Raw genomic sequence first — 27,899 nt, 5'->3', positions numbered from 1 at the left:
CTGATAATAAATTATTATATATAAAATAAATTTAGATATTCTATCAGATTTTTAAAATAGGATTTTTAATGAATAATTATTTAAAAAAATTCATTGTCTTTTTAGCTGCGATGGAAACATTTGTTTTTGAATCGCGGTAAAATATATATAACATAATTTATGTTATTTTGCAGTGCACTGTTCAGTGACTTTAAGTATATTCTCATTATTGCGCAACCATTACCACCTTTCATCTCAGAATTTTTCATCTTACAAAACTGAAAGTCTATACCCATTGAACAATACCACCTCATTTCCTCTCTCCCCTCAGGCCCTGCCAAGTCACAGTTCTACAGTACTATCTCTGTTAAGTACCTCATGTTAATTAATGTTTATCTCATGTACCTCATGTTAATTAATCATACAGCATTTGTCTTTGTTATTGGCTTTATTTCACTTAGCATAATGCCTTCAAGGTTCTACATGTTGTAGCATGTATCACAATTTCCTTTTTAAGGCAGAATAATATATTGAATGTATATATCACATTTTGCTTATCCATTTGTCTGTTGATGGAGATTTGAGTTGCATCTACCTATTGGCTCTTGTGAATGATGCTGCTGTGAACATGAGCGCACAAATCTCTTTGAGACCTTGCTTTCAGTTCCTTTGGGTATATACCCAGAGTGGAATTGCTAGATCATAAGGAAATTCTGTCCTTAATTTTTTGAGAAATTACTATTTCCATAGTGGCTGCACTGTTTTATATTCCCACTGATAGTGTACAATTTCTTCACATCCTTACTAACATTTATTTTCCCCTTTCTTGTTAATAACTGTCCTGATGGGTATGAAATGTTATCTCACTGTGGTTTTAATTTGCATTTCTCTGATGGTTAGTGATGTTGAACATCTTTTCATATACTCTTTGGCCATCTGTCTGTAATCTTAGAGAAATGCCTATTTCGGTTCTTTGCCCACTTTTTAATCAACTTCTTTTTTGGGGGGGGGTTGTAGGAATTCTTTTTTATATTTTGCTTGGATTTACCTTTTTTAAAAAAAGGTTTATTTTTAATTATTACATAATACATAATATTTGTACACATATATGGGGTACATGTAATATTTTGATATAAACATACAATGTGTACTGATCAAATCAGGGTAATTGGGATGTCCGTTACCCTTAGAATTTATTATTTCTTTGTGTTAGCACGTTCTGATTCCACTCTTTTAGCTATTTTGAAATAAGACGATGAATTGTTGTTATATTTGCTGTATTGTATGCTACCAAACACTAGATCTTACTCCTTCTAACTGTATTTTTGTGTCCTCTGTTTATCTCCCATTCACCACCACCCTTTCTATCTTCTGGTAACCATCATTCTATTCTCTGTCTCCATGAGTTCCCTACTGGTAATTGTCATTCCATTCTCTGTCTCCATGGAACAGTCCCCCCCCCCCTTTTTTTTTTAAAGCTGTCACATTTGAGAACATGTGATAGTTGTCTTTTTGTGCCTGGCTTATTTCACTTAATGTGATGTTCTACAGTTCCATCTATATTGTTGCAAATGGCAAGATTTAATTCTTTTTTTTTTTAATGGCTGAATAATACTCCATTGTGTATATGTAGCACAGTTTCTTTGTCCATTCATTTGTGGATGGATACTTAGGTCAATTCCATATCTTGGCTATTGTGAATAGTGCTGCAATAAATATGTGAGTGCAGATTATCTCTTTGATGTACTAATTTCCTTTATCTTGGATATATACCCAGCAGTGGGATTGCTGGATCATATTGTGGTTCTACTTTTAGTTTTTGTGAGAAACCTCAATGATGTTCTCCATAATGACTGTACTAATTGACATTCCCACCAACAACAGTGTACAAGGATTCTCCTTTCTCTACATCCTCACCAGCATCCATTATTGCCTTTTTGATAAAAGCCATTTTCACTGGGGATTGGAGTTCTTTCTATGTTCTGGATATTAATCCCTTATCACATATATAATTTGTGGATATTTTCTCCCATCCTGTAGGTTGGCCTTTTACTCTGTTGATTACATCCTTTGATGCATAAAAGTTTTTACATTTGATGTAGTCCTGTTTGTTTGTTTTTGCTTCTGTGGCCTGTGCTTTTAGTGTCATATTTAATAAATCATTGTCAAATCTCATGTCCTGAAATTCTGTTTTCTTCTAAAAGTTTTTTAGTTTTGGGTGTTATACTTTGGTCTTTAATCCATTTAGAGTTAATTTTCGTATATGGTTCAAGATAAGGGTTCATTCTTTTCCATGTGGATATCCAGTTTTTCAAACCATTTAATAAAGAGACCATCTTTTTCCCATTGAGTGGTCTTGAAATCCTTGTTGAAGATCGTTTGATCAAATATGGTAGTTTGTTTCTGGGCCCTGTGTTCACTTGCATGGTCTATGTTGTTTGTCTTTATTCTAGTATTACAGACCACAGGCTCTTTGGTTTCCCATGTAATGGAAATTAACACGGAGCCAAGCAGATTTCCCAGACAGGACTTTTATTTCAGGGCTTCTGCTTGAGCACAAGGGAAACAATGGAGGTGAGGCTCAAGGATCCTCTTCTGGCTTCCTGGAAAAAGCCAGTAGGACTTTTTTTTATTAGGCAAAGCACAGGAATTGACATGGAGTAAGGTATGCAGGCTGGGCTGGGCAAAGCACTACAGGGTAGGGTATGCAAGGCAGCATATCTGGTTGCGGTGATTATCTCCAGTAGGGGTCTGGCTGGTGGCAACAATGCTGTAAATCAATTATTTCGCATTCCTTCCTGAGGTGGACTCTGCAACCTTGATTTGGTTTTGGATCTCCTAAGACCAATTCCTGGAATTCTTTAAAAGGTATGGTTACACATTATGAGAGCACCGCAGAATGGCTGTTTTCTTTGTGTGTGACTAAACCCTCAGGGTTAGCATGTGTAATATCAGTGAGGTAATGTTACGGGTTTTGTGAGGAGGAGAAAAAAAAAATAAGTGAAGGAGAAACTACATCCCACCTCCTGTTCTCTCTCACCAGTGCCACATTGTTTTCATTACTGTACTTCTGTAATAAGTTTTAAAATCAGAAAGCATGAAACCTCCAACTTTGTTGTTTTTGAAGATTATTTTGGCATTTTGAGGTTCCTTGAGATTCCATATGAATTTTAGGATAGGTTTTCTATTTCTGCAAAAAACGTCTTTGGGATTTAGAGAGATTGTATTGAATCTGTAGATAGATTGCTTTGAATAGTATTGACATCCCAACAATATTTAGTCTTGTAGTCCACGTACGCGGGATATTTTTCCGTTTATTTATGTTTTTTTCCTTTTAGTACTATTTTGTAGTTTCCATGTGCACATCTTTTACCTTCGTTCATTCCTAAATATTTTATTCTTTTTGGTGCTATTATAAATGAAATTGTTTTCTTAATTTACTTTTCAGATTGTTCATTATTAGTGCATAGAAACAAATTTTTTTGTGTGTTGATTTTTGTATCCTGGTACTTGGCTAAATTTGCTCTAACAGCTTTTGACTGAATCTTCACTGTTATTTGCATGTAAGATTATGTCAACTGCAAATACGATTTTTTACTTTTTCTTTTCCAATTTAGATGTGTTTTATTTATTTCTCTTATTGCTCTGACTATAATTTACAATATTATGTTGAATAGAAGTGGGGAAATTGAGAAGCTTTGCCTTCTGGTCTTAGAGAAAAATCTTTCAGTCTTTTATCATTGAGTATGATGTTAGTGTGGTTTTGCATATATGGCTTTTATTATGTTGTAGTTTCCTTCTAGTCTTAGTTTGTTGAGTGTTTTTATCTGCAGCTTGCTTTTTTTTTTTTTTTTTTGTTACAGTACTTTGGAACTAAATAATCTAGAATTGTTTTATTGTTTAAGGAGTTTTGAGATAGTCTTGCTTTATTGGTCAGGCTGGAGTGCAGTGGTGCCATCAGAGCTCACTGCAGCTTTGAACTCCTGGGCTCAAGTGATCCTCCCACCTCAGCCTCCTGAGTAGCTGGGACTACAGGTGTGTGCAACCACACCCAGCTGACTTTTTAAATTTTTAGTAGAGATGAAGTCTCAGTTTGTTGCCCAGGCTGGTCTTGAACTCCTGGGCTCAAGTGATACTCCTGCCTTGGCCTCCTAAAGTGTTGGGACTACAGGCGTGAGCCACTGTGTCCAGCCAAGACAATTTTTTAGGAAGATAGCACACAGAAGAACACTGCAGAATGGCAAATACAGTCTAGCAGCACATCACAAAATACTTACTGAGGAGAGCATTAATCAATTAATGCAAGTAGTCATTCAGGATTTAATATAGTTTACCATGTTACTAGGTAAAATGATCCTATTTTTGCTTTTTAGTAAATAGACATTTGCTAAAATTTAAAATTCACTCTTTGTTTCTATTTGGAGTTTAGAAACTGTTACTTCCTTAGCATGTCAGTTTTTCAAACCAAAGACCAGAATCTTTTTTTTTTTTTTTTTTTTGAGACAGAGGGCTCTGTCAACCAGGCTGAAATGCAGTGGCACGATCTCAGCTCACTGCAACTTCTGCCTCCCAGGTTCAAGCGATTCTCATGCTTCAGCCTCGCAAGTAGCTGGAATTACAGGCACGTGCCACCATGCCCGGGTAATTTTTGTATTTTTAGTAGAGATGGGATTTTGCCGTGTTGGCCAGTCTGGTCTTGAACTCCTGACCTCAAGTCGTCTGCCTGCCTCGGCCTCCCAAAGTACTGGGATTACAGATGTGAGCCACTGTACCCAGCCCAGAATCATATTTAATGGTGAAACATTAGAGGCAATCTCATTAAAGTTGGGAATAAGGTAGAAGTCCATCATCACCACTTCTAGATATTAAGAATGTAATTAGTTATGGGGATGTGGTAATATGTTAGAATAAGGAAACTGTAGCAATTGACACACGGTTAATATTGAAAATACCTGACCACTCTCTTATTTAAGCAGTAGCCAATTAGAAAACATGAAAGAAGAAAGGATCCCATTTGCAGTATCAAACAATTGGGAGGTGGAGGTTGCAGTGAGCTGAGATTGCCACTGCACTCTAGCCTGGGTGACAAAGTGAGACTGTCTCAAAAAAAAAAAATCATACACTTTAACAAGAAGTGTGTGACACTCTAGAAGAAGAAATTCTCTTAAGTTCCACTGAGGGTCATAAAGCAGATCTGAACCAAAGGAAAGGTGGGTAGGAAAGCAGTGTTGGGAATGATATCAGTTCTTTTTAAAAACCTTAAATTCAGTGTGATCCTAGTCAAAATAATTTTAAGGGCTCTTTTAGGAACTTTGAACATATTCCAGATAGCTGCTTTAAAGTCTTGTTATGCTAAATATTTTAAGGTCTTTGTCTGCTACCTTTGGTTAAAGTTTCTAACACCTACTTTCCCCTATCCCCCTACCCTGTGCATCGATCACAGTTTTCTTTTTTCTATACATTGAGTTTTGACTATATTGGCATTTTGAATGATAATATGTAGAGACTCTTGGTTCTGTCATCTTCCTCTGAAGAGTGTTGGTTCTTGTTTTTAGCAGGCAGTTTAGTTAATGATAATTTTGAACTTTCGTAGTTGTAGTTTTGTGCTGTGTTAATGTATATTTGTGGGAAGTCCAGGGTGTTTCCTAAGCCTCCCAATGTGGTAGGCCTTAGCCTCCAAGCTCTGTTTCCCCTGTGGCTTTTTAGGAGAGATCCATAGTAGATCTTACTTTAGTTATATACTTACTCCTTATTTTTAAGGGGGAACCTTTTGGTATATCAGCTGAATGCCATTGTTAATGAGATCTCTAAATTCTGATGGCCCTAAAACTTGAGAGTCTTCAGCATTGTTTTTTCCCCTAGCACGGTACACTGTCTGGTGTCTCTGTTTTCTCAACTCCATAGCAGCTGCTGCGTAAGGCTTGGGTGGTCTTGCTATGAGTATGTACAGCCTGTCCGCTCACTGGACACTCCCATGTGGATTTCTGGGAGACCCTCTCTGCACAGTTCCCTACTCTCCAGTGCCCTGAATTCTGATTTCTTCCTGCTCTGTGTTACTTGACTTTAGGTGTCTGTTCAAGGTCTGAAAATGTTCTTAGACAGAGAGCTGGGTAATCGTAGGGCTCACCTTGTGAGTTTTTGTGCTGTTTTCCACTGTCTGAAAGCAGTAGCCTCATATTTTTTTCTCCAGTCTTATAGTTGTTTACAGTAGAAGGGCTGATCTGGTCCCAGTTATTCCATCCTAACTGGAGGCCTCTTTTTGGGGAACTTTAGAAACAATTCTAAAGTTTTTGAAAATGTCCCTGAAAACAAATAAATTCTGAAAAAGAATTTATTTTAATAATTTCATATTTTAATAAAGGGAAGGTGGGGTGGAGTAACTTCAACAGGCATTAAATTTATTCTAAAGCATAATATTTAAAACATTTGGTACTCGTACGGAAGTATAAAGATACATCATTAGAGGAAGGGAGGAATAAAGACTCTTGGAAGTTAGTATGGTTTAGTATGTGGTAACAGTGGCTTCTCAATCATTGAGGAAAGGATGGCTTATTTAAGAGATTACCTTAGGTTATAAACAGGCTAACCATTTGGAAAACAGTGAAGCTGAATCCTTTCTTTACTCCTGCATCATAACTAATTTCAGATGGGAGTCAAGATTAGACATATTGAAATAAAAGCGACAGTATCAAAATATGGGTAAAACTTATTTTTTATGGTCTCAGAATGATAGGACTATAAATAAGGCACAAGTTATTTTCTGTATTACGAAATACACCATCAAAAAAGTGAATGGGTTTAATCAACTGGCAAAAAATAGTTGTATTTCAACTGTTGTATCATATCACATCACTCTTACTGGTTTAAAAAAATTAGCTCTCATTTAAATTAATTTTAGTTGAAACTTTGTTTTGGCTAGGAGTATGTTATATTGGGCTTATGGGAGGCCTCAGTGATTTGAATTGAAGCTATTATATACTATAATGTGTTTTCTTAAAGTAAAAACCATTTGTGGTAGTGTATTGCTCTAAGTTGTATATTCATAATATTAATGCTTTTCTTTTAAGAACCTTCAACAACTAGTACTGCTTCAAATTATCCAGATGTGTTAACAAGGCCTTCTCTTCATCGGAGCCATCTGAATTTCTCCATGTTGGAATCCCCTGCATTACACTGTCAGCCATCTACATCCTCAGCATTCCCAATTGGCAGTTCGGGATTTTCCCTTGTAAAGGAAATTAAAGATTCTACCTCTCAGCATGATGATGATAACATCTCAACTACCAGTGGTTTTTCTTCAAGAGCTTCTGATAAAGGTATTCTTGACATGTGGTAGTACATAATTTGGGTAGTAAAATTAAATTTTATAGGATTTTTTTTTTCCTGACTTGGATATAATTTTTGTATTTACAAAAATCTAGGATCTTGTATTGGTGTTATTACTATGGATTATGTAATTTTGTTTCAGATATAACTGTTTCAAAGAACACTTCATTGCCACCTCTGTGGTCCCCAGAAGCTGAACGTTCTCACTCACTCTCGCAGCACACTGCCACCAGCTCAAAAAAACCAGCATTCAACTTGTCTGCCTTTGGAACACTTTCCCCTGTGAGTACTAACTGGGTTGGATTTAATCACATTAGTCTTGAGTGTTTATTGCATTTATATATATATATATATTTTTTTTTTTTTTTTTTTTGAGACAAGAGTCTTTCTCTGTTGCCCAGGCTTCAGTGCAGTGGCACCATCTTAGCTCCCTGCAGCCTCCACCTCCTGGGTTCATATGACTTATAATTTATCATTGTGTTTCTGTGCAGTCACTTGGGAATTCTTCAGTCCTTAAAACCAGTCAGCTTGGAGACTCTCCTTTTTATCCTGGAAAAACAACATACGGTGGGGCAGCGGCTGCTGTAAGACAGTCTAAACTACGAAATACACCTTATCAGGTAGGTTCCAATAGGAGGGTTGATGACCTTTTTTTTTTTTTCCACTTTAACTGGATAATAAATTACTTTGTGCTCAAAAAAATAGTTTTGATTTATTTTTTATTTTTCTTTTATTTATTTATTTTTGAGATAGTCTTGGCTCTGTCGCCCAGGCTGGAGTATGGTGGCACGATCTCGGCCCATGCTGCAACCTCTGCCTCTTGGTTTCAAGCGATGCTCCTGCCTCAGCCTCCCAAGTAGCTGGGAGTACAGGCACACGCCACCACGCCCAGCTAATTTTTTGTATTTTTAGTAGAGACAGGTTTCACTATGTTGGCCAGGATGATCTCGATCTCTTGACCTTGTGATCCCCCATCCTCGGCCTTTCAAAGTGTTAGGATTACAGGCGTGAACCACTGCGCCTGGCCAGTAGTTTTGATTTAATATTATTCTTTGGGAAAATAACAGCTATAGGTTATATTTTTTCATTTAGCATATGTAGACATTATTTAGACCTATGTGAATGTTTTATGTATTAGATATGTGTGTGTATCTCAAGAAATGTGATTTTTTTTTAAATGAGGTATAAATTACACATATTAAAATTTACCATTGTTTTATAGTATTTGAGTTTTAACAAAACACATTATTATGTATATAACCACTTCTGCAATCAAATATTGATCAGACATTTTCATCACCCCAGAACATTACCTTACGTATTTCTTGAGTCAATCCTTCCTCCTCCCACCACCCTCTGGCAACCACTGATCTGTTTTCTTTCTCTGTAGTTTTGGCTTTTCCAGAATGTCATATACATTTAGTCATATGTAGCCTTTTGATTCTGGCTTATTCTACTAAGCATAATGCATTTGAGATTCATCTGTTTTTGCATCTTTTAATAGTTCCTTTTTATTGCTGAGTAGTTAGTATGGTTAATACAGTTGGTTTATTATTCACTAGTGAAAAGACATTGAATTGTTTCCAGTTTCTGACAATTATGAATGAAGCTGCTATGAATGTTTTTTGTGAGCATTCATTTTCATCTCTCGGGTAAATACAAATACCTAGGAGTTGAATTGATGGGTCATATGGTAAGTAAGTATTCAGTAAACTTTATAATAAACTGCCAAACCATTTTCCAGAGTGGCTGGTACCAGGTTTCGTTCTGACTAGTAATGTAAGAGTTGCTGTGCATCCTTGTCAGCACTTGGTGGTGTCAGGTTTTTTTGTTTTTGCTATTCTAGTAGGCATGTAGTGGTAACCCCAACTTGTGATTTTAATTTGTACTTCCCTGGTGACTAATGATGTTGAGTGTCTTTTCAGGTATTTATTTGGTGCTTGTTTGCTATCAGCCCATCTTTTGGTGAAATATCTTCTTTGATGAAGTCTCTGTTCAAATCTTCCACCCATTTTAAAATTGGGTTATTTTCTTATTAATAAATTTTGAGAGAGTTCATTTTTCAGGGTACAAATACTTTGTTATATGTTTTGCAAATATTTTCTCCCATTCTGTGGTGTATCTTAACAGTGTCTTTTGAAGAACAGATTTTTTGTTTTTTTCCCTGAGCCAGAGTCTTGTGCTGTCGCCCAGGATTGAGTGCAGTGGTGCACTCTCCACCTCCTGGATTCAAGCAATTCTCTGCCTCAGCCTTCTGAGTAGCTGGGATAACAGGTGCCTGCCACCATACCTGACTGATTTTTGCATTTTTAGTAGAGATGGAGTGTCTCACCATCTTAGCCAGGCTGGTCTCAAACTCCTGACCTCGTGATCCACCTGCCTCGGCCTCCCAAAGTGCTGGGATTACAGGCATGAGCCACCGTGCCCGGCCAGAAGTTTTACTTTTTTTTTTTTTTTTTTAATTTATTTATTATTATTATACTTTAAGTTGTAGGGTACATGTGCATAACGTGCAGGTTTGCTACATATGTATACTTGTGCCATGTTGGTCTGCTGCACCCATCAACTCGTCATTTACATCAGGTATAACTCCCAATGCAATCCCTCCCCCCTCCCCCCTCCCCATGATAGGCCCCGGTGTGTGATGTTCCCCTTCCTGAGTCCAAGTGATCTCATTGTTCAGTTCCCACCTATGAGTGAGAACATGCGGTGTTTGGTTTTCTGTTCTTGTGATAGTTTGCTAAGAATGATGGTTTCCAGCTGCATCCATGTCCCTACAAAGACTGGATTAAGAAGTTTTACTTTTGTTGACATCTTTTTTGTGTGTGTGTGTGTGTGCGCGTGTGTGTATTGTTAATGGTTTCATGCTTTTGGTGTCATATCTGAGACATTTTTACTTAATCCCATGTCACAAAGATTTTCTCGTATGTTTTCTTCTACAAGTTTTACAGTTTTAGGATTGATTTTGAATAAATTTTTGTGTGTGGTATGGGGTATTGGTCAAGGTTAATTTTATTTTCTAAATTAAAAAGTTTTTTTAACAAATTAAAGATGGGAGTCTTACTGTGTTGCTCAGGCTGATCTTGAACTCCTGGGCTCAAGCAGTCCTCCTGCTGCAGCCTCCCAAAGTGCTGAGATTATAGGTGTGCCTGGCCGAGGTTGTTTTTTTTTTTAAAAAAAAACATATGGGTGTGCAATTGTTCTAGTGTTATTTGTTAAAAAGACTGTTCATTGAATAGCTTTTGCACCATCATTGTTTTGTGTTTTTGTTTTGAGACAGGGCCTTGCTCTGTCACACAGGCTGGAGTGCAGTGGCACGATCATGGCTCACTGCAGCCAGAACCTTCTGGGCTCAAGTGATCCTCCCACTTTAGCCTCCTTATAAGTACCGCGCGCTAACCGATTGTGCCACTGGAGCCACAAATGCCCACTTTAGCCTCGTGGGAGCTGGGACCACAGGCGTGCGCCACCATTCCCAGCTAATTTTTTTTTTTTTTTTTGGTAGCAATGGTCTCACTAAGTTGCCTAGGCTGGTGTTGTACTCCTGGGCTCAAGTGATCCTCCTGTGTTGGCCTCCCAAAGTGTTCGGATTACAAGAATGAACCACCATGCCCGGCCTGCACCTTTGTTGAAATCCGGTTCACATGGCTTTATTTCTGGACTTTTGACCTGCGCCGCTGCCGCCACCCATTGATCTATGTGTCTTTCTTTTTGCCAACACTGCGTCTTTCCTTTTGCCAACACTCCACTGTCTTGATTGCTGTAGGCTTCCGGTAAGTCTTAAAATTAGGTGATAAGAGTAGTCCAACTTTGTTCTTTTTTCAAGCTTGTTTTGGCTTTTTTAGGTCCTTTGCTTTTCTATAAAAATCTAAAACTGGCTTTTTTCTACAGTCTGCTAGGATTTTGATTGGAATTGCTTTTTTTATTTTTGAGATGGAATCTTGCTCTGTCACCCAGGCTGAAGTGCTGTGGCATGATGTTGTTTCACTGCAACCTCCACCTCCCGGGTTCAAGCAATTTTCCTGCCTCAGCCTGTCGAGTAGCTGGGACTACAGGCACACACCACCATGCCCTGCTAATTTTTGTATTTTTAGTAGAGACGAGGTTTTACCATGTTGGCCAGGCTGGTCTCGAACTCCTGACCTCAGGTGATCTGCCCACCTTGGCCTCCCAAGAGTGCTGGTATTACAGGTATGAGCCAGCATGCCCAACCATGATTGAGATTGCATTTGAGTCTAAAGACCAATTTGGTGAGAATAGGCATCTTAACAAAAATAGAGTCTTCCAAACCATGAACATGGTGTATCTTCCCATTTAGGTGGTTTATAAATTTTTTTCATCAATGTTTTGTAGTGTTCAGCATTCAGATCTTGAACATATTTTGTTAGACTTTTGTTATTTGGTATTAGTCAAGAATATGTAGCCTGAATAGTCTTATCTTTTCAATGAATTGAGTTCATAATTTAAAATAGGTTCCAGCAAAGAAGCTTCAGGCTCAGATAGCTTCCCTGGTGAATCTTACCAAACATTTTAGAAAGAAATAATACCAATTCTACACAAACTCTTAAGTATAGTAGGAGAGTAGGGAACACTTCCCCCAGTACCTTTTATGAGGCCAACATTATTACCCCGAGACCAAAATCAGACAAAGACATTGGAAGACAGCAACAGACTATTATTTCTCATGGATTATAGACACAAACCTTCTCAACAAAAATATTTGTAAATGGAATCCAATAAATTTAAAAAGGAAGCTGCATCATGATCAAGTGGGGTTTATCCTGGGAAGGCAAGGTTGACTCAACATTTGAAAATTAATGGGATTGGGACGGGTGTGGTGGCTCATGCCTGTGTTCCCAGCACTTTGAGAGGCCTTAGATCACCTGAGGTCAGGAGTTCGAGACCAGCCTGGCCAACATGGTGAAACCCCATCTCTACTGAAAATACAAAAATTAGCCGGATGCAGTGGCGCATGCCTGTAATCCCAGATACTCAGGAGGCTGAGGCAGGAGAATTGTTTGAACCTGGGAGTCGGAGGTTGCAGTGAGCCGAGATTACACCACTGCACTACAGCCTGGGCAACAGAGTGAGACTCCCATCTCAAAAAAAAAAAAAAAATTGGATTTACCCTGTAAACAATCTAAAGAGTACTATATGAACATCTCTATAGATATATAAAATATTTTTTTAAAAATCCAACATTTAGTCATGATATAAATTTTCAACAAACCTTGGAATAGATGAGATCCTTCTACCTGATAAAGTGCATCCACAAAAAAATCATCTGGCATCATACTTAATGGTGTGAGGAAGCGAGCAAGGATGCCTGTAATCACTGCTACTGTTTAACATCATACCGCAGGTGCTAGCCAGTGCAGTAGGCACAAAAATCAAGACATGCAGATTGGAAAGGGTATTATTCCTGTAATGTTATTCCTGTACACAGATAACTTGCTTATCTACATAAAAAATCCAAAGAAACTACAAAAAAAGCTACCACAACTAATAAGTGAGTTTAACAGGGTCACAGGATACACTGCGTGAGCCACTGTGCCCAGCCTGTTATATTAACTTCTGAGAAACAAGTCGTTAGTATTAAAATTTTAGGTTTTCGTTGCAGTAGAATCTACCATCTCTTTGTTTAGCCATCTTAGAATTTACTCTAATTGAATGTTATTTAATGCTTAGGTTAACTGATATCTTAATTCAGTTTTTATTAATTTAATGTTCTTTGATTTAAATATTATAGATAAATGGATCTAAGGTAATACTAGAACTTTTTATCAATTGCCCCATTTACCCCATGTGACATAACTGGTAGACTTTTTTTTTTTTGAGGTGGAGTCTCACTCTGTTATCCAGGCTGGAGTGCAATGGCGCAATCTCAGCCCACTGCAACCTCCACTTCTGGGTTTAAGCGATTCTTCTGCCTCAGCCTCCTGAGTAGCTGGGAGTACAGGTGCCCGCCAGCACACCCAGCTAATTTTTGTATTTTTAGTAGAGATGGAGTTTCACCATGTTGGCCTGGCTGATCTTGAACTACTGACCTCAGGTGATCTACCCGCCTCAGCCTCCCAAAGTGCTGGGATTAGAGACATGAGCCACTGCACCTGGCCCAGACATTTCTTTAGAATGGTGCGTGCTGTCTTATCATTCTTTTGTTGTTGTAAAGGTAATTTCTCAGAGAACTGGATTTCCAATAAAGGCATGAAGAAAAAAATTGAACTTTTAATGACCCTACCCAGAGATAAATTGCTGTTAACGCAGTAAATCTTGTTTTACTTTGGACATCCATTCTATCTTATAAATATTTTCATTGTGTGAAATATGTACCTTAGATTTTGTGTTACAATAAATAATATAGGGTTTACTTTACAGGCACCAGTTAGAAGACAAATGAAAGCTAAGCAACTCAGTGCACAATCTTATGGTGTGACCAGTTCAACAGCTCGGCGAATATTGCAGTCTTTAGAGAAGATGTCAAGCCCTTTAGCGGTAAATTTTTAAAATCAAAATTAATACAGGAGTGTAACAAAACCTAGTATTATTGAAAAATCTTAATTTTGTTGTTTTTTCAACATTAACAGGATGCAAAAAGAATTCCATCCATTGTTTCTTCTCCTCTGAATTCTGTAAGTTGAAATTTAAACCTTTTAAAAAGATATTGTTCATACAAAAATTAGCTGGGTGTGGTGGCGCACACCTGTAGTCCCAGCTACTTGGGAGGCTGAGGTAGGAGAATCGCTTGAACCTGAGAGGCAGAGGTTGCAGTGAGTTGAGGTTGCGCCACTGCACTCCAGCCTGGGCAACAGAGTGAGACTCCGTCTCAAAAAGAAAAAAAAAGTTATTTTTCATAACTCCCCAACTATTCTAATAGTATTTTTATTTTTCAGCCTCTTGATAGGAGTGGGATAGATATCACAGATTTTCAGGCCAAAAGAGAAAAGGTAAGACTTGTTTAGCATTTAGTTATTTAAACTCTCTGCAATTTTGTTGTGTTTAAAGTTCACAAGTATACAAATTGGATTTAGTTTAGACATTAGTGAACATGTTTGAAAAGTAATTTTTTTTTTTTTTTTTGAGGCTTAGTCTCGCTCTGTCATCCAGACTGGTGTGCAGTGGCGCCATCTTGGCTCACTGCAACCTGTGGCTCCCAGGTTCAAGTGATTCTTGTGCCCCAGCCTCCCTAGTAGCTGAGATTACAGGCACGTGCTGTCTTGCCCCACTAATTTTTGTATTTTTAGTAGAGGCAGGGTTTCACCATTTTAGCCAGGCTGGTCTCTGAGCTCAGGCTGGTCCTGAGCTCAGGTGATCTGCCTGCTTTGGCCTCCTAAAGTGCTGGGACTAAGGTGTGAGCCACTGTGCCTGACCCCGAAAAGTAATATTCTTTTACTTGGACATTTTACTCTATTCTTCAGGCCTTAGGACTATATTGTATATGTAGTAGACACTCATCCAATTTTTTTTTTTTTTTGGACTATTCAGCATTTCCATCTTCAGGATCTTGACAGAGTTTATGGCTTACTCTTACCTTTTGATAAATAAAAATAGGAGTGATCGGCCAGGTGCGGTGGCTTACACCTGTAATCCTAGCACTTTGGGAGGCCCGGGCCAGTGGATCACTTAAGGTCAGGAGTTCAAAACCAGCCTGGACAACATGGTGAAACCCTGTCTCTACTAAAAATACAAAAAAAATTAGCCAGGTATAGTGGCGTCCACCTGCAATCTCAGCTACTCTGGAGGCTGAGGCAGGAGAATCACCTGAACCCGGGAGTAGGAGGGTGCAGCAAGCTGAGGTTGCAGCACTGCACTGCAGCCTGGGAGACAAAGTGAGACTCTATCTCAAAAAAAAAAAAAAAGAAAAGAAAAAATAGTTCAGTAAACTAAAGTCCTCATTGCACATCATCATCTTTGTATACTTTCCTCATTAACCAAATTTTTGTGAAGTTTATTGTGTGTAGTAGAATTTCAGTTAGGCACATCTCTCATCAGCCAAACAAAATACTGTTCCAAGATAGTGGAACTAATAAAGTTGATCATTATATCTTGCTGCCCTTTTAATATATCCTATTTGCTTAAAATTAACTTCGGAGGTTACTGTGCGAAAAAATACAATGTTTGATAGTTTGAATTAAAGAGGGATCTTTTGTTTATTTATAGCTGGTTAAGCATCCTTCAGGGAAAACAGACTGTTGGATTTTTCTTTTTCTTTTTTTTTGAGACAGTCTCTCGCTCTGTCACCCAGGCTGGAGTGTACAGTGGCGCAGTCTCAGCTCACTGCAACCTCCGTCTTCCGGGCTTAAGCAATTCTTCCGCCTCAGCCTCCTGGGTAGCTGTGACTATAGGTGCATGTCACCATGCCTGGGTAATTTTTTGTATATTTAGTAGAGATGGGGTTTCACCATATTAGCTAGGATAGTCTCAATCTCTTGACCTCGTGATCCGCCCGCCTCAGCCTTCCAAAGTGCAGGGATTACAGGCGTGAGCCACTGCCCGGCCTGGATTTTTCTTTTGAAAGCGTTTCTTACAATACCAAGTTCCTCAAAAGTAATTATTTAAATTGTAATTTTATGAATTAATTGTAATGACTACGATATTGATAAATTATCTGTAATGAAATTCTGATGCAGAGAAAGCTAATATTGAACTTTTTATTGGAAGTGTTGCTTCTCAATTTTTGGAATTACCTAGACATTTGTAATTAGGCAAGAAGGAATCTATTACTAGCTTCTATGATGGGATTAATTTAAGCTACTAGCTTTTCTCAATCCCTTATTTGTATCAAGTTATTTTATAATAAGAGGTGAAATTTTAAAATTATGTCATAATGTAAGTTCTTATCAGTAACAGTTTTACTAATGGTTGAGTATAGTATCCATAAAAGTTTATTAATGGGTGCTAAGAAATAAAAAGCCAGAATACAGTATCATAGCTCATGTTTCACAGATGTTATCAGAACAGTCTGCAAAATAGCCTGTCTTATTGAGTTGTATGTAAGGTCACATTTGTGAAGAGGTTTTAGGGAAGTGTTAGTAACTAGACAGAGGCTTTGCCCTGGAAACCAACGTTGTTCACAGCTGCTGCTGAGTGAAAGGACCCTATTCATAGGATTACAGTCTTTGGACAGAGTTAGAAGCTTCTGGCTTTATAGTGGTTTTATACCAACAAGCTTTTTACTATGTTTCAGTTTAGCAAAGGACTATTGTTAACAAAACACTTGGTGTACTTACATAATAAATTGAGTTCATTTTACAGTTTGAAAGTCTTAACAGTTATTTACCATTTAGACTTATGTTGTAAGATTTTTGGTTTGGCTTGGTATTTAAATAACAATGGGAGAAATAACATGGAGAGGGATTTGGTCACATTTTTGGGAATTGAAATATTTTCATAGCTAGTTTTTATGTTTGTTTTGGGAGACTGACTCTTGCTTTGTCTCCCAGGCTGGAGTGTGGTGACACAATCTTGGCTCACTGAAACCTCTGCCTCCTGGGTTCAAACCATTCTCCTGCCGCAGCCTCCTAAGTAGCCGGGATTACAGGCACATGCCACCATGCCTGGCTGATTTTTACATTTTTAGTAGAGACAGTTTCACCATGTTGGCCAGGCTGGTCTCGAACTCCTGACCTCAAATGATCCACCTGCCTCGGCCTCCCACGTTGCTGGGATTACAGGCATGAGCCACCACGCTTGGCCCATAGCTAGTTTTAAAATATCTTATTTGCAGCTCAGAAAATATGGATAGTAATTCAGGGAAAATGTGACAAAAGTACATTTTAGTTCATGCATTTAAAATTCACTCTGGGCCAGGCACAGTGGGTCATGCCTGTAATCCCAGCACTTAAAGAGGCTGAGGCAGAAGGATTGCTTGAGCTCAGAAGTTTGAGGCCAGTCTGGGCAACACAGCAAGACCTAATCTCCGTTAAAAAAAAAAAAAATAAAGCCAGGCGAGGTGTCTTATGTCTGTAATCTCAGCACTTTGGGAGGTTGAGGCAGGCAGATTGCTTGAGCCGAGGAGTGTGAGACCAGCCTGGGCAACATGGCGAGACCCTGTCTCTACAAAAAATACCAAAAAAATTAGTCAGGTATGGTGGCGCATGCCTGTCTACACAGGAGGCTGTGGTGGAAGGATCACCCAGGTCTTGGCTACAGTGAGCTGTGGTCTGGGTGACAGAGCAGGAGTCCGTCTTTTTAAAAAAAAAAATTTTTTTTTAAAATTAATTAACTCTGTAAAAGCTTAGATTTGTAGTGCTGTTTTGAATATAGTTCCATTTTCTATGCATGCATGTGTGTAAAAAGTCATTAAGTCTGGAATGAAATACAGTGTATCCATGAAACCAATTTTAGAATTATGTGTGTGTATATTTATGTACATATATGTATATAAATAGATACATACCTTGGATTCCATTATTATCAGTTTTTCCTCTTGTTTGTATCTACTGTATATTTCTCTAGGAAATACTCTTGGTCTTTAGGTCACATTAGCTATTGTCAAAATTTAGTTATGAATTATTGATTTATACGAAAATAAATGTCTTTGATTTCTGTTTACCTGTCAGGTGGATTCTCAGTATCCTCCTGTTCAGAGACTTATGACCCCAAAGCCAGTTTCCATAGCAACAAATCGAAGTGTTTATTTTAAACCATCGCTGACTCCATCTGGTGAATTCAGGAAGACTAATCAAAGAATAGATAAAAAGTGCAGTGTGAGTATATGTATATTTCTACCAGTCTTTGAATATTGATTAGAATGAGTAAGATTAAATAATGTTAAATATAACTACCATTGCATTCTAGCAACTGTATAACGCATTAAGGTTGTGAATTAGTGATGATTATGAATTGGTATACTTTTAAAATAGCTGTCACCTTGATCAAATCTTTCTTTTTTTTTTTAAGATGGAGTCTCACTCTGTCGCCCAGGGTGGAGTGCAATGGCATGCATGGTCTCAGCTCACTGTAGCTTCTGCCTCCTGGGTTCAAGTGATTCTCCTGCCTCAGCCTTCCGAGTAGCTGGGACTACAGGCATGTGCCACCTCACTCAGCTAATTTTTGTATTTTTAGTAGAGACAGGGTTTCACCACGTTGGCCAGGCTGGTCTCAAACTCCTGACCTCAAGTGGCCCACCTGCTTAGGCCTCCCAAAGTGCTGGGATTACAGGTGTGAGCCACTGTGCCTAGCCGCTACCTTGATCAGATCTTAAGTTAGTGTTGACTAGTAAACTCTAGCATATACTCATTGTTTAGGTTTAATAATTTTGCTGGATTTGCTTTATCTGTTTCTTGTGTGTGGCGTTGTTGAACTATCTGAAAGTAAATTTCAGACATTATCTTTTGAACCCTAAGTACTTTGATATGCATCTCCTAAGTACTTTGTCCTGTATTATCCCATCTAAGAAAATTAATTCTAATTCCTTAAAACTATCTAATATCCAGTTCATATTGAAATGTTTTTCATAATTGCTTTTTTGAACCAGGACTCAGCAAGGTTCAGATACTGCTTTTGGTTTTGTTTTTCCATACCTCAAACCCTCACCCTGGCCACATTGGATTCTGTTTCTTGAGATAATTCACATATCATGCAAAGTTTAAATCATACATATTTAAAGTTTTCAATTCAGTGGTTTTAGCATGTTTGGAAAACACTTTATAAATAAAGTGGTGTCTGTGAGTTGTTCAACTGTTCAGCCATCATAATGGTAAATTTTAGAATGTTTGTATTACCATCTCTCCCACCCTTTGAAAATCTCATACCCATACCCAGTAGTAGCCACTTAGCATAATGTTTTCAAGGTTCATTCGCGTTGTAGTATGTATCAGTACTTCATTTTTTCCCTTTTTATGGCTGAATAATATTTCATTGTAAGAATATACTAGATTTTGTAGATATTTCATTGTATGGATATACTAGATTTTGTTTTATCCATTAATCAGTTGAGGGACATTGGGGTGGTTTTTACTTTTTGGCTATAATGGATAATGCTCCTATCAACATTTATGTGTGTGTGTTTTTGTTTGTTTGTTTTGTGGACGTGTTTTTATTTCTCTTGGATTTATACCTAGAAATAGAATTGCTGGATCTTAGGTTTTTGAAGAGACCAGGCCAGTTTTCTTATAAAATGTCCCATAATCTGGGTTTGTCTGTTTTTTTGTGTCATTTAACTTGTGTTTTTGTTTACTTAACACCTTACTGTTTATGCCTTTACTTACATTTAATCTCATTTCTAACAACTCAATTTATTGAAAACCTTGAAACTTAGAAAGATTAGTACAGTGATTGCCCATGTATTTCCTTATGTTGATTGACCTGTCATTAACATTTTGTCATATTCGCTTTATCTCCCTCCATACTTTTAAGTTAACATTAAATTTTTGAAAAATATTTTGAACATAGGGTGGGCATGGTGGCTCGTGCCTGTAATCCCAGTGCTTTGAGAGGCTCGGGCAGAAGGATCAGTTGAGGCCAGGAGTTCAGTACTAGCCCAGGCACCATAGTGAGACCTTGTCTCTAGAGGAAATTAAAAAATTAGCCAGATGTGGTGGTGCTTGTCTGTAATCCTAGCAAGGCAGGAGGCTGAGGTAGGAGAATCACGTGACAGCCCAGGAGTTTGAGGCTGAAGTGAACTATGATTGCACCACTGTACCTCCAGCTTGGGTGACAGAGTAAGACCCTGACTCACACTCTCTCTCTCTCTCTCTCTCTCTCTCTATATATATATATATATATACACACACACACACACACACATATATATTTGGCTATAATGAATAATGCTTCTATGAACATTTATGTGTAAGTGTTTTGTTTTTGTTTTGTTTTGTTTTGTGGGCATGTTTTTATTTCCCCTGGATTTATACCTAGAAATAGAATTGCTGGATCATAGGATATATAGCCAGTATATATATACACACACACATATACACACATATTTCATATATATACACACATATATACGTATTTCATATATGTATATTTTTTGAGCATATTGGACTTTTACAGATTTGCAAGAAAAATTTTGTGAACTTCACATTTTACTACATTTGCTGTATCTTTTTCTCTGTGTTCTTATAAACGAGTTCCCTTACGTAATGCATAACAGTGATCAAATCCAGAAATTTAACATTTGCAGAACACTGTAGTCTACAGATTCTATTTACATGTTGTCAGTTGGCCCCAAAGAAAAAATTCTAACATCATGTCTTGCATTTAGTCGTCATGTCTCTTCATCTCCTTTAGTCTAGAACAGTTCCTTTTGTTTTTTGTTTTTGTTGTTTTGTGTTTCACAACTGATAATTTTGAAGTATAGAAGCCAATTATCTTGTAGAATGTTCTGTAGTTTTATGATTGATGTTTCCTCATGATTAGATTTCAGTTACGTACTTTTGGCTGTGAAAACCATTGAGGGAGTGTGCTGAGCTGTTCTCACTGTTCAGAAGGCACAGGCTACCAGTTTGTCCCATTCCTGGCAGTGTGGTTATTACATAAAGTGGTGTCTGTGAGGATTCTCTACTATAAAATTACTACTTTTCCTTTCATAATGAATAAGTATCTTGTGGGAAGGAAACTTCCCAATTATATTCTTTTCAGCCACTAATGTTAGCATTATTGATGATTCTTGCCTGTATCTTTTTGAGCACTTAATTGGTTTTTGATATTATAAGATAATTCAGGCTCTTCACATGCATTTCCTGCCCCAGCCCTGTAATCAGCCGTTTTTCTAAGGAGTCTTGATTCCTTTCAGTGGACATATTAATTATTTAAGTTGCAGAGAGGCATTTCGAAAGGAATATCTTTGTATATTTGGTTGCACAATTAGCAGGACAAAAAGAGGGATAAGTAAAAGTAATTTTGTGATTAGGTTAGTGAGTGTATTGTCTATATACTACCATTTTGTTAAAATAATGGTTGTGCTCACTGACATTTTTTATGTATAATCTCATCATAACTCTTGGTTACCATTCAGAAGTCAGGGTATAATTTCAAATTTCAGGATTCATTAACTAAAAAGCCATCAAATTCCTGATTCTAAATATTAAAATTAATAGGGAGCAAGGTGGTATTAAGAAAATTACAACAAATAAGCAAATGTAAGTATGTGTGTATTTCCCCCGCAGACTGGATATGAAAAAAATACGACACCTGGACAAAATAGAGAACAACGAGAAAGGTACTGTCGTTTCTTATACAGCTATACTTCTTTATATTTAACTTGTAAGGTCTGTATTTGATTTACATGTACCTTTTTGAAGATTAAAATCAAAGAACAGAAACTTTATACAAAAATCTAAGATTTTAGAATCACATTTGGCTGTATATATATATATATATTTTTTACTTGTTAGCAGTTCTAGTTAACAAGTTATGGACCAGAATAATATATCAATTGTCTTAATTTTCTTTTTATTTGCCAGTGGCTTTTCATATCCAAATTTCAGTTTGCCTGCAGCCAATGGTTTATCTTCTGGAGTAGGTGGTGGAGGTGGCAAGATGAGACGAGAAAGAACACGCTTTGTTGCTTCTAAACCTCCGGAGGAGGAGGTAGGGTTGTATACTCATATATTCTTGAGGTTTATTTAAAAAGCACTGGTGTGGTGGTGGTTAGGGGAGACCTGTAGGGGTGGGGTTCGAGGAGACCCAGAGCAAAGTTAATCTGCTATTGAATCAGTTCTTTCAAAATGTATGCTGAAAACCTAACCTAGTACCTTAAATTTCATGGGTATCGTTGAACAAAACAAAACTACCCGTACTTTTTCAAATAAGGAAATTGCAATTGAAATTATTTGAGCCTCGGTATTACTGTATAGTTTTGTCTGTTTGTAAAACATATGTAAATAAGTTCATGAATAGGATTAATGCTATATGTATACTTCTTTTTTTAAGATACAGTCTCGCTCTGTCACTCAGGCTGGAGTGCAGTGGTGCAATCTCGGCTCACTGCAACGTCTGCCTCCTGGGTTCGGGCGATTCTTGTGCCTCAGCCATGCAAGTAGCTGGGACTATAGGCATGTGCCACCATACCTGGCTAATTTTTGTATTTTTTGTAGAGATGGGGTTTCACCATGTTGGCCAGGCTGGGTCAAACCCCTGCCGTCAAGTGATCCACCTGCCTCAGCCTCGCAAAGTGCTGGGATTATAGGCGTGAGCCACTGTGCCCTGCCCGTATTCTTCTTACTTGCCTATTTCTCCTTTTTTGGTGTTGTATTGTGAAAGGTAACTATAAGTTTTTTAATTTCACTGCTTATATATTTATCCAGTTTGAAGATTTACCATAATCTATTCTGCCATCAGGATACATTTTGGTAGATTTCTAATACACATTAAAGTGAATATGCACTTTTCTGTCTGCAGATGTGCGATATTTTCTCTGGAGTATTTGTCTAGGAATGGAATTGTTGGGATTATAGGGGATGATCCACATCTTCAGCTTTATTAGATGTTGCCATGTTTTCTCTTCAAGGTAGTTTTGCAGTTCAGTATTTCCACCATGTGACAATAGGTAGATCTTGGGCCGTCCTTCTGTGTGTTTTTTTGATATTTGAGTTTTCTGTTGATCCATTTTTTTCCTATGGGGTGATTTCCTGTGGGGAAGTATACATATATAATTCTTGTATATATATTAAGAAATATATATGTGTATGTATATATAATTTATTGTTAGAAAAAGTTCTCTATATATTCTGACCATAAATGTTTGGAAAAGGTAGGGACAAATTTAAGATTGATTACATTAACCTTTCTGTCTATATTGTTCTTTTTTCTAACTACTTTGAGTTGAATGCAAGTCTCATTTTAGTTTTATTATAAATGCATTTCAGCCTAGCTTAACCATTTGAGTTTTGATACATGGTCCTTGCATTTGTCATTTGTTTCTAATTAAAATTTCACAGGTGACTCCCTTATTGACCCATGAGTTTTAGGAGTATATTTTTAGCTTTTTAAACATGCTTTTTCTATATGTTGACAGAAACAAAATCATGTTTTGGTTGAAGTTGTTGGATGTCTTAGATTTCTTCATGCCTATTGGTATTTTGCTCTTCAGGCTTAGAGTGGAATGCCTTGCATTATTGTTATCTCTGCTTCTCCTAGTTAGCAGTACTATAGCTCACCAGAATTATGACTTCCTTGGCAGTTCTCACTTTCTGCCATATACATTGACTTGCAATGAGATTTGGGATTATGTTAGTAGACTTGGCTCGATTGCTGGTCTGGGGGCTCTGTCTTTTCCTTAGTCTTTGTTTCTCACTCTACTAGAGTGTTGTGAAGGGAGGGATGTATTACTATATATCATTATCTGGAAAGGAAATATCTTGAATGCCATTGATCATACAAACAGTATATAAATTTTGTAGATTCTGTAGCAAACCAATTTTCTTTTGTTATTAAAGCTCTTTATTATATTTAAGAAATGGGTTGGCAGCCGGGTGCAGTGGCTCACGCCTGTAATCCCAGGACTTTGGGAGGCCGAGGCGGGCGGATCAAGAGGTCAAAAGATCGAGACCATCCTGGCCAACATGATGAAACCCTGTCTGTACTAAAAATACAAAACTTAGCTGGGCGTGATGGCACACGCCTGTAGTCCCAGCTACTCGGGAGGCTGAGGCAGGAGAATCACTTGAACCCCGGAGGTGGAGGTTGCAGTGAGCCGAGATCGCACCAGTGTACTCCAGCTTGGCAACAGAGTGAGACTCTGTCTCAAAAACAAAACAAAACAAAACAAAACAAAAACAAAAGAAATGGGCTGTCTTACCTTGTGTAAATAAGGAATTTATTAGGTTGGTACAGAAGTATTTGGGGTTTTGGACCATGACTTTTAAATCATTATAACTAGGCTCAAACACATCTTTATTGAAAAAAATAGGAACCATTACAATCAACACATTTTTGCCAACAAGAAATAAATTTGCTTATTCCTATAGCACAAAAATCTGTGCTTTGGGATTCGACAAGCTCTTGGAAAGCATTTTCTGCATCCTGCTGTTATGGAAGTGTTTTCCCTGCAAAACGTTTTCGAGATGCTTGAAGAAGTGATAGTCAGTTGGCGAGAGGTCAGGTGAATATGGCGGATGAGGCAAAACTTTGTAGCCCAATTTCTTCAACTTTTGAAGCGTTGGTTATGCAGTGTGCCATTGGGTGTTGTTGTGGAGAAGAAGTAGGCCCTTTCTGTTGATCGATGCCAGCTGCGGGCATTGCAGTTTTTGGTGCATCTCATTGATTGGCTGAGCAGACTTCTCAGATGTAGTGGTTTCGCCAGGATTCTGAAAGCTGTAGTGAATTAGACCAGCCGCAGACCACCAGACAGTGACCGTGACCTTTTTTTGGTGCAAGTTTGGCTTTGGGAAGTGCTTTGAAGCTTCTTCTTGGGTCAGCTACTGAACTGGTTGTCACTGGTTATCGTGTAAAATCCTCTTTTTGTCCCATGTCACAATCCGATAAATGGTTTGTTGTTGCATAGAGTAGGAGAAGACGACACTTCAAAACAATTTTTTTTTAATTTCACTCAGTTCGAGACTCCCACTTATTGAGCTTTTTCACCTTTCCAATTTGCTTCAAATGCAGAATGACCATAGAATGGCTAACGTTGAGTTCTTTGGCAATTTCTCATGAGGTTTGAGGATCAGCTTTGGTGACTGCTGTCAATTGGTCACTGTCAACTTCCAGTGGCTGGCCATTATGCTTCTCATCTTCAAGGCTCTTGTCTCCTTTGCAAACTTTGTTTTTTGTTGTTGTTGTGTGCTTCTTTGGGTGTTTTGTTTTGTTACTGTTTTGAGACAGTCTTGCTCTGTGGACCAGGGTGGAGTACAGTAGCGTGATCCCAGCACACTGCAGCCTCCACCTCCTGGGTTCAAGCTATTTTCCTGCCTCAGCCTCCCGAGGCCTCCGAGCTTCCCCTTTCCTGCCTCACTCTCAGCCATGTGTCACAGGCCCAGCTAATTTTTTGTATTTTTGATGGAGACAGGGTTTCACCATGTTGACCAGGCTGGTCTTGAACTCCTGACCTCAAGTGATCTGACTGCCTCAGCCTCCCAAAGTGCTGGGATTACAGGCGTGAGCCACCATGCCCAGCCTCCTTTGCAAAAACTTCTTGAACCACCACTGCAGTATATATTCATTAGCAGTTCTGGGCCAAATGCTTTGTTGATGTTGGTGAGTTCTCTTTGCTGCTTTACAGTCCATTTTGAACTCGAATAAGAAAATCGCTCAAACTTGTTTTTTGTCTAACATCATTTCCACAGTCTAAAATAATATAAAATAAACAGCAAGTAATAAGTCATCAGCTAAATAACATAAAGCGAGAAATTTGCATTAAAATGATGTATAATGTAACCACATTTAAGAATGTATTCCAGTTATCAAGTGGCAGATTATTATAATGCAAAACTGCAATTACATTTGCACCAATCTGATATCTGATTCATATAGCATGAGCTTATTTTTTTTGACAAGTTTTTACTTTTCCTGGTAAAATCTGTGGCCTGTTTTGTAAAGTTTATCTCTGTATGAGGAAAATACAACTTGGCTTTGTTTGTATAGATATTGCTCATTTCCCTTACCCAACAAAAGGGCTTACTGCCTGATGAGCACAGAACCCATACCATGGCACCAGGTTTGGTTTTGTTTTTTTGAGACAGGGTCTCACTCTACTCTATTTGTCGCCCAGGCTGGAGTGCACGATCTTGGCTCACGGCAACCTCCACCCCCTGAGTTCAAGTGATTCTCATGTCTCAGCCTCCCAAGTAGCTGGGATTATAGGCACGCACCACCAAGGCCAGCTCTTTATTTTTTGTTTTTTTATTTTAGTAGAGATGGGGTTTTGCCATGTTGTCCGGGCTGTTCTCGAATTCCTGACCTTAAGTGATCCCCACCTGCCTTGCTTCCCAAAGTGCTGGGATTACAGGTGTGAGTCACTGTGCCCAGCCAGAAAATAATTTTTAGTATACCAGACAATAAGAGCAAAATATTATTAATATTAATAAAACAAACTGTTCAATACAGCAAAGTCATACCAAACATGTATCTGCAAGACAGCTAAAGCTAAGCTATAGATAATCAACCTGAGCTTCAGCTTAAGATCTCAGAAGTTTTATTTTTAAAATCTGAAGCTGAAGGTGAAGCCATGCTCCAAAGAATTAAAGAAATCAGTGGCTAACAGGTATTCTTGAACTTACAAGATGGCAGATAAGAAACAGCTTGCTGAAGCCCTCTCCACTTGTAAGATAACAAAGCTGACTGAAATTGGCTGGAACTAATATGACCAACTAGAGTCTGCAGAATGAGCTTGCTGACATCACAGCCCAGATTTCCACATTTCATTCTAACTGCCCCAGAATTTGCACATGTGGCCCATAAAGATGCATGAAGAGACAACTGTGCACGCCCAGGGACTTTTCAGACCTCCTCTTTCTTGCCCCAGAATCTACCCCCTAAACCTTTCCTAATAAACATATTGCCTTAAGGCCAATTTGCGGGGAGACAGATTTGAGCTGGACTCCTGTCTTCCTTGTTGGTTGACTGTAAGTAAAGCTTTCCTTTCTTCAGAAACCTGGTGGCAGCCAAGTTGGGAGGCTCGCTTGAGCCCAGGAGTTTGAGACCAGCCAGGGCAACATGGCAAAACCGCATGTGTACAAAAAAATGACAAAAATTAACCAGGCATGGTGGTCAGCGCCTGTAGTCCCAGCTACCAGGGAGGCTGAAGTGCGAGGATCACCCCAGCCTGGGAGACTCTGTCTTTAAAAAAAAACAAAACAAAAAAACTCCTCTTCACTTATGTCTGTATCACCTCCTCCCCTGTCTGGGCCCCTTCTTGTCATTCTGGCCAACTGCCAACTGCCAATTTTGCATCGCAGGATTCTTCACTCAGTCCTTCCCATTGCTGGCTCTGTTCCACCCTGAAGTTATAATGTCCACATTTCTGAGGAAAGAGGTACTAATGTGATGTCGGCCCCAAACTTTCTGCTCACCTTGTGTTTTGTTTGTTTGTTTATTTGACAGAGTCTTGCTTTGTCTCCCAGGATGGAGTGCAGTGGTGCAATCTTGGCTCACTGCAACCTCCACCTCCTGAGTTCAAGCAATTCTCCTGCCTCAGCCTCCTGAGTAGCTGGCATTACAAGCATATGCCACCATGCCCAGCTAAATTTTGTATTGTTAGTAGAGATGGGGTTTCACCATATTGGCCAGGCTGGTCTCAAACTCCTGACCTCAAGAGATCCGCCCGCCTTGGCCTCCCAAAGGGCTGGGATTACGGGAGTGAACCACCATACCCAACCCCATCTTGTGTTTTATATCTGTATAGAATAGGTTTAGATACACACTTCTATAGTTATTTGGTATGTAATGCTGCTTGTTTGTATCAGATGTCAGATATGTTCAGACCATGAATCGTTTCTTTGTTCAGTTGTAATTAGTGGGAATTTTTGGTAAAAAATTAAAAGATTGGCCGGTCACCATGGCTCACACCTGTAATCCCAGCACTTTGGGGAGGCTGAGGCCGGCAGATCACGATCTAAGGTCAGGAGTTTGAGACCAGCCTGGCCAACATGGTGAAACCCTGTCTCTACTAAAAACACAAAAATTAGCTGGGTGTGATCCCAGCT

General features: G+C 38.4%; 1 protein-coding gene across 3 annotated transcripts in view; it reads left to right on the top strand.

Moving 5' to 3' along the window:
• Positions 1–27,899, top strand: part of NUP153 (nucleoporin 153) — a 94,013-nt gene that overhangs the window by 28,284 nt on the left and 37,830 nt on the right. For 2 of the 3 annotated variants that reach the window (XM_025381648.1, XM_025381645.1), the window contains exons 3-11: positions 7,047–7,295; positions 7,448–7,587; positions 7,797–7,925; positions 13,684–13,800; positions 13,893–13,937; positions 14,199–14,252; positions 17,868–18,014; positions 21,423–21,475; positions 21,720–21,846. In XM_025381648.1, the coding sequence (XP_025237433.1) occupies positions 7,047–7,295; positions 7,448–7,587; positions 7,797–7,925; positions 13,684–13,800; positions 13,893–13,937; positions 14,199–14,252; positions 17,868–18,014; positions 21,423–21,475; positions 21,720–21,846 (1,061 nt within the window). The remainder of the gene's footprint in view (positions 1–7,046; positions 7,296–7,447; positions 7,588–7,796; positions 7,926–13,683; positions 13,801–13,892; positions 13,938–14,198; positions 14,253–17,867; positions 18,015–21,422; positions 21,476–21,719; positions 21,847–27,899) is intronic. The other variant, XM_025381647.1, reaches the window with a different exon arrangement.

The sequence above is a fragment of the Theropithecus gelada genome, chromosome 4 (assembly GCF_003255815.1).
Source record: "Theropithecus gelada isolate Dixy chromosome 4, Tgel_1.0, whole genome shotgun sequence".
NCBI lineage: Eukaryota > Metazoa > Chordata > Mammalia > Primates > Cercopithecidae > Theropithecus > Theropithecus gelada.
This window is presented reverse-complemented; position numbering and strand designations above follow the sequence as displayed.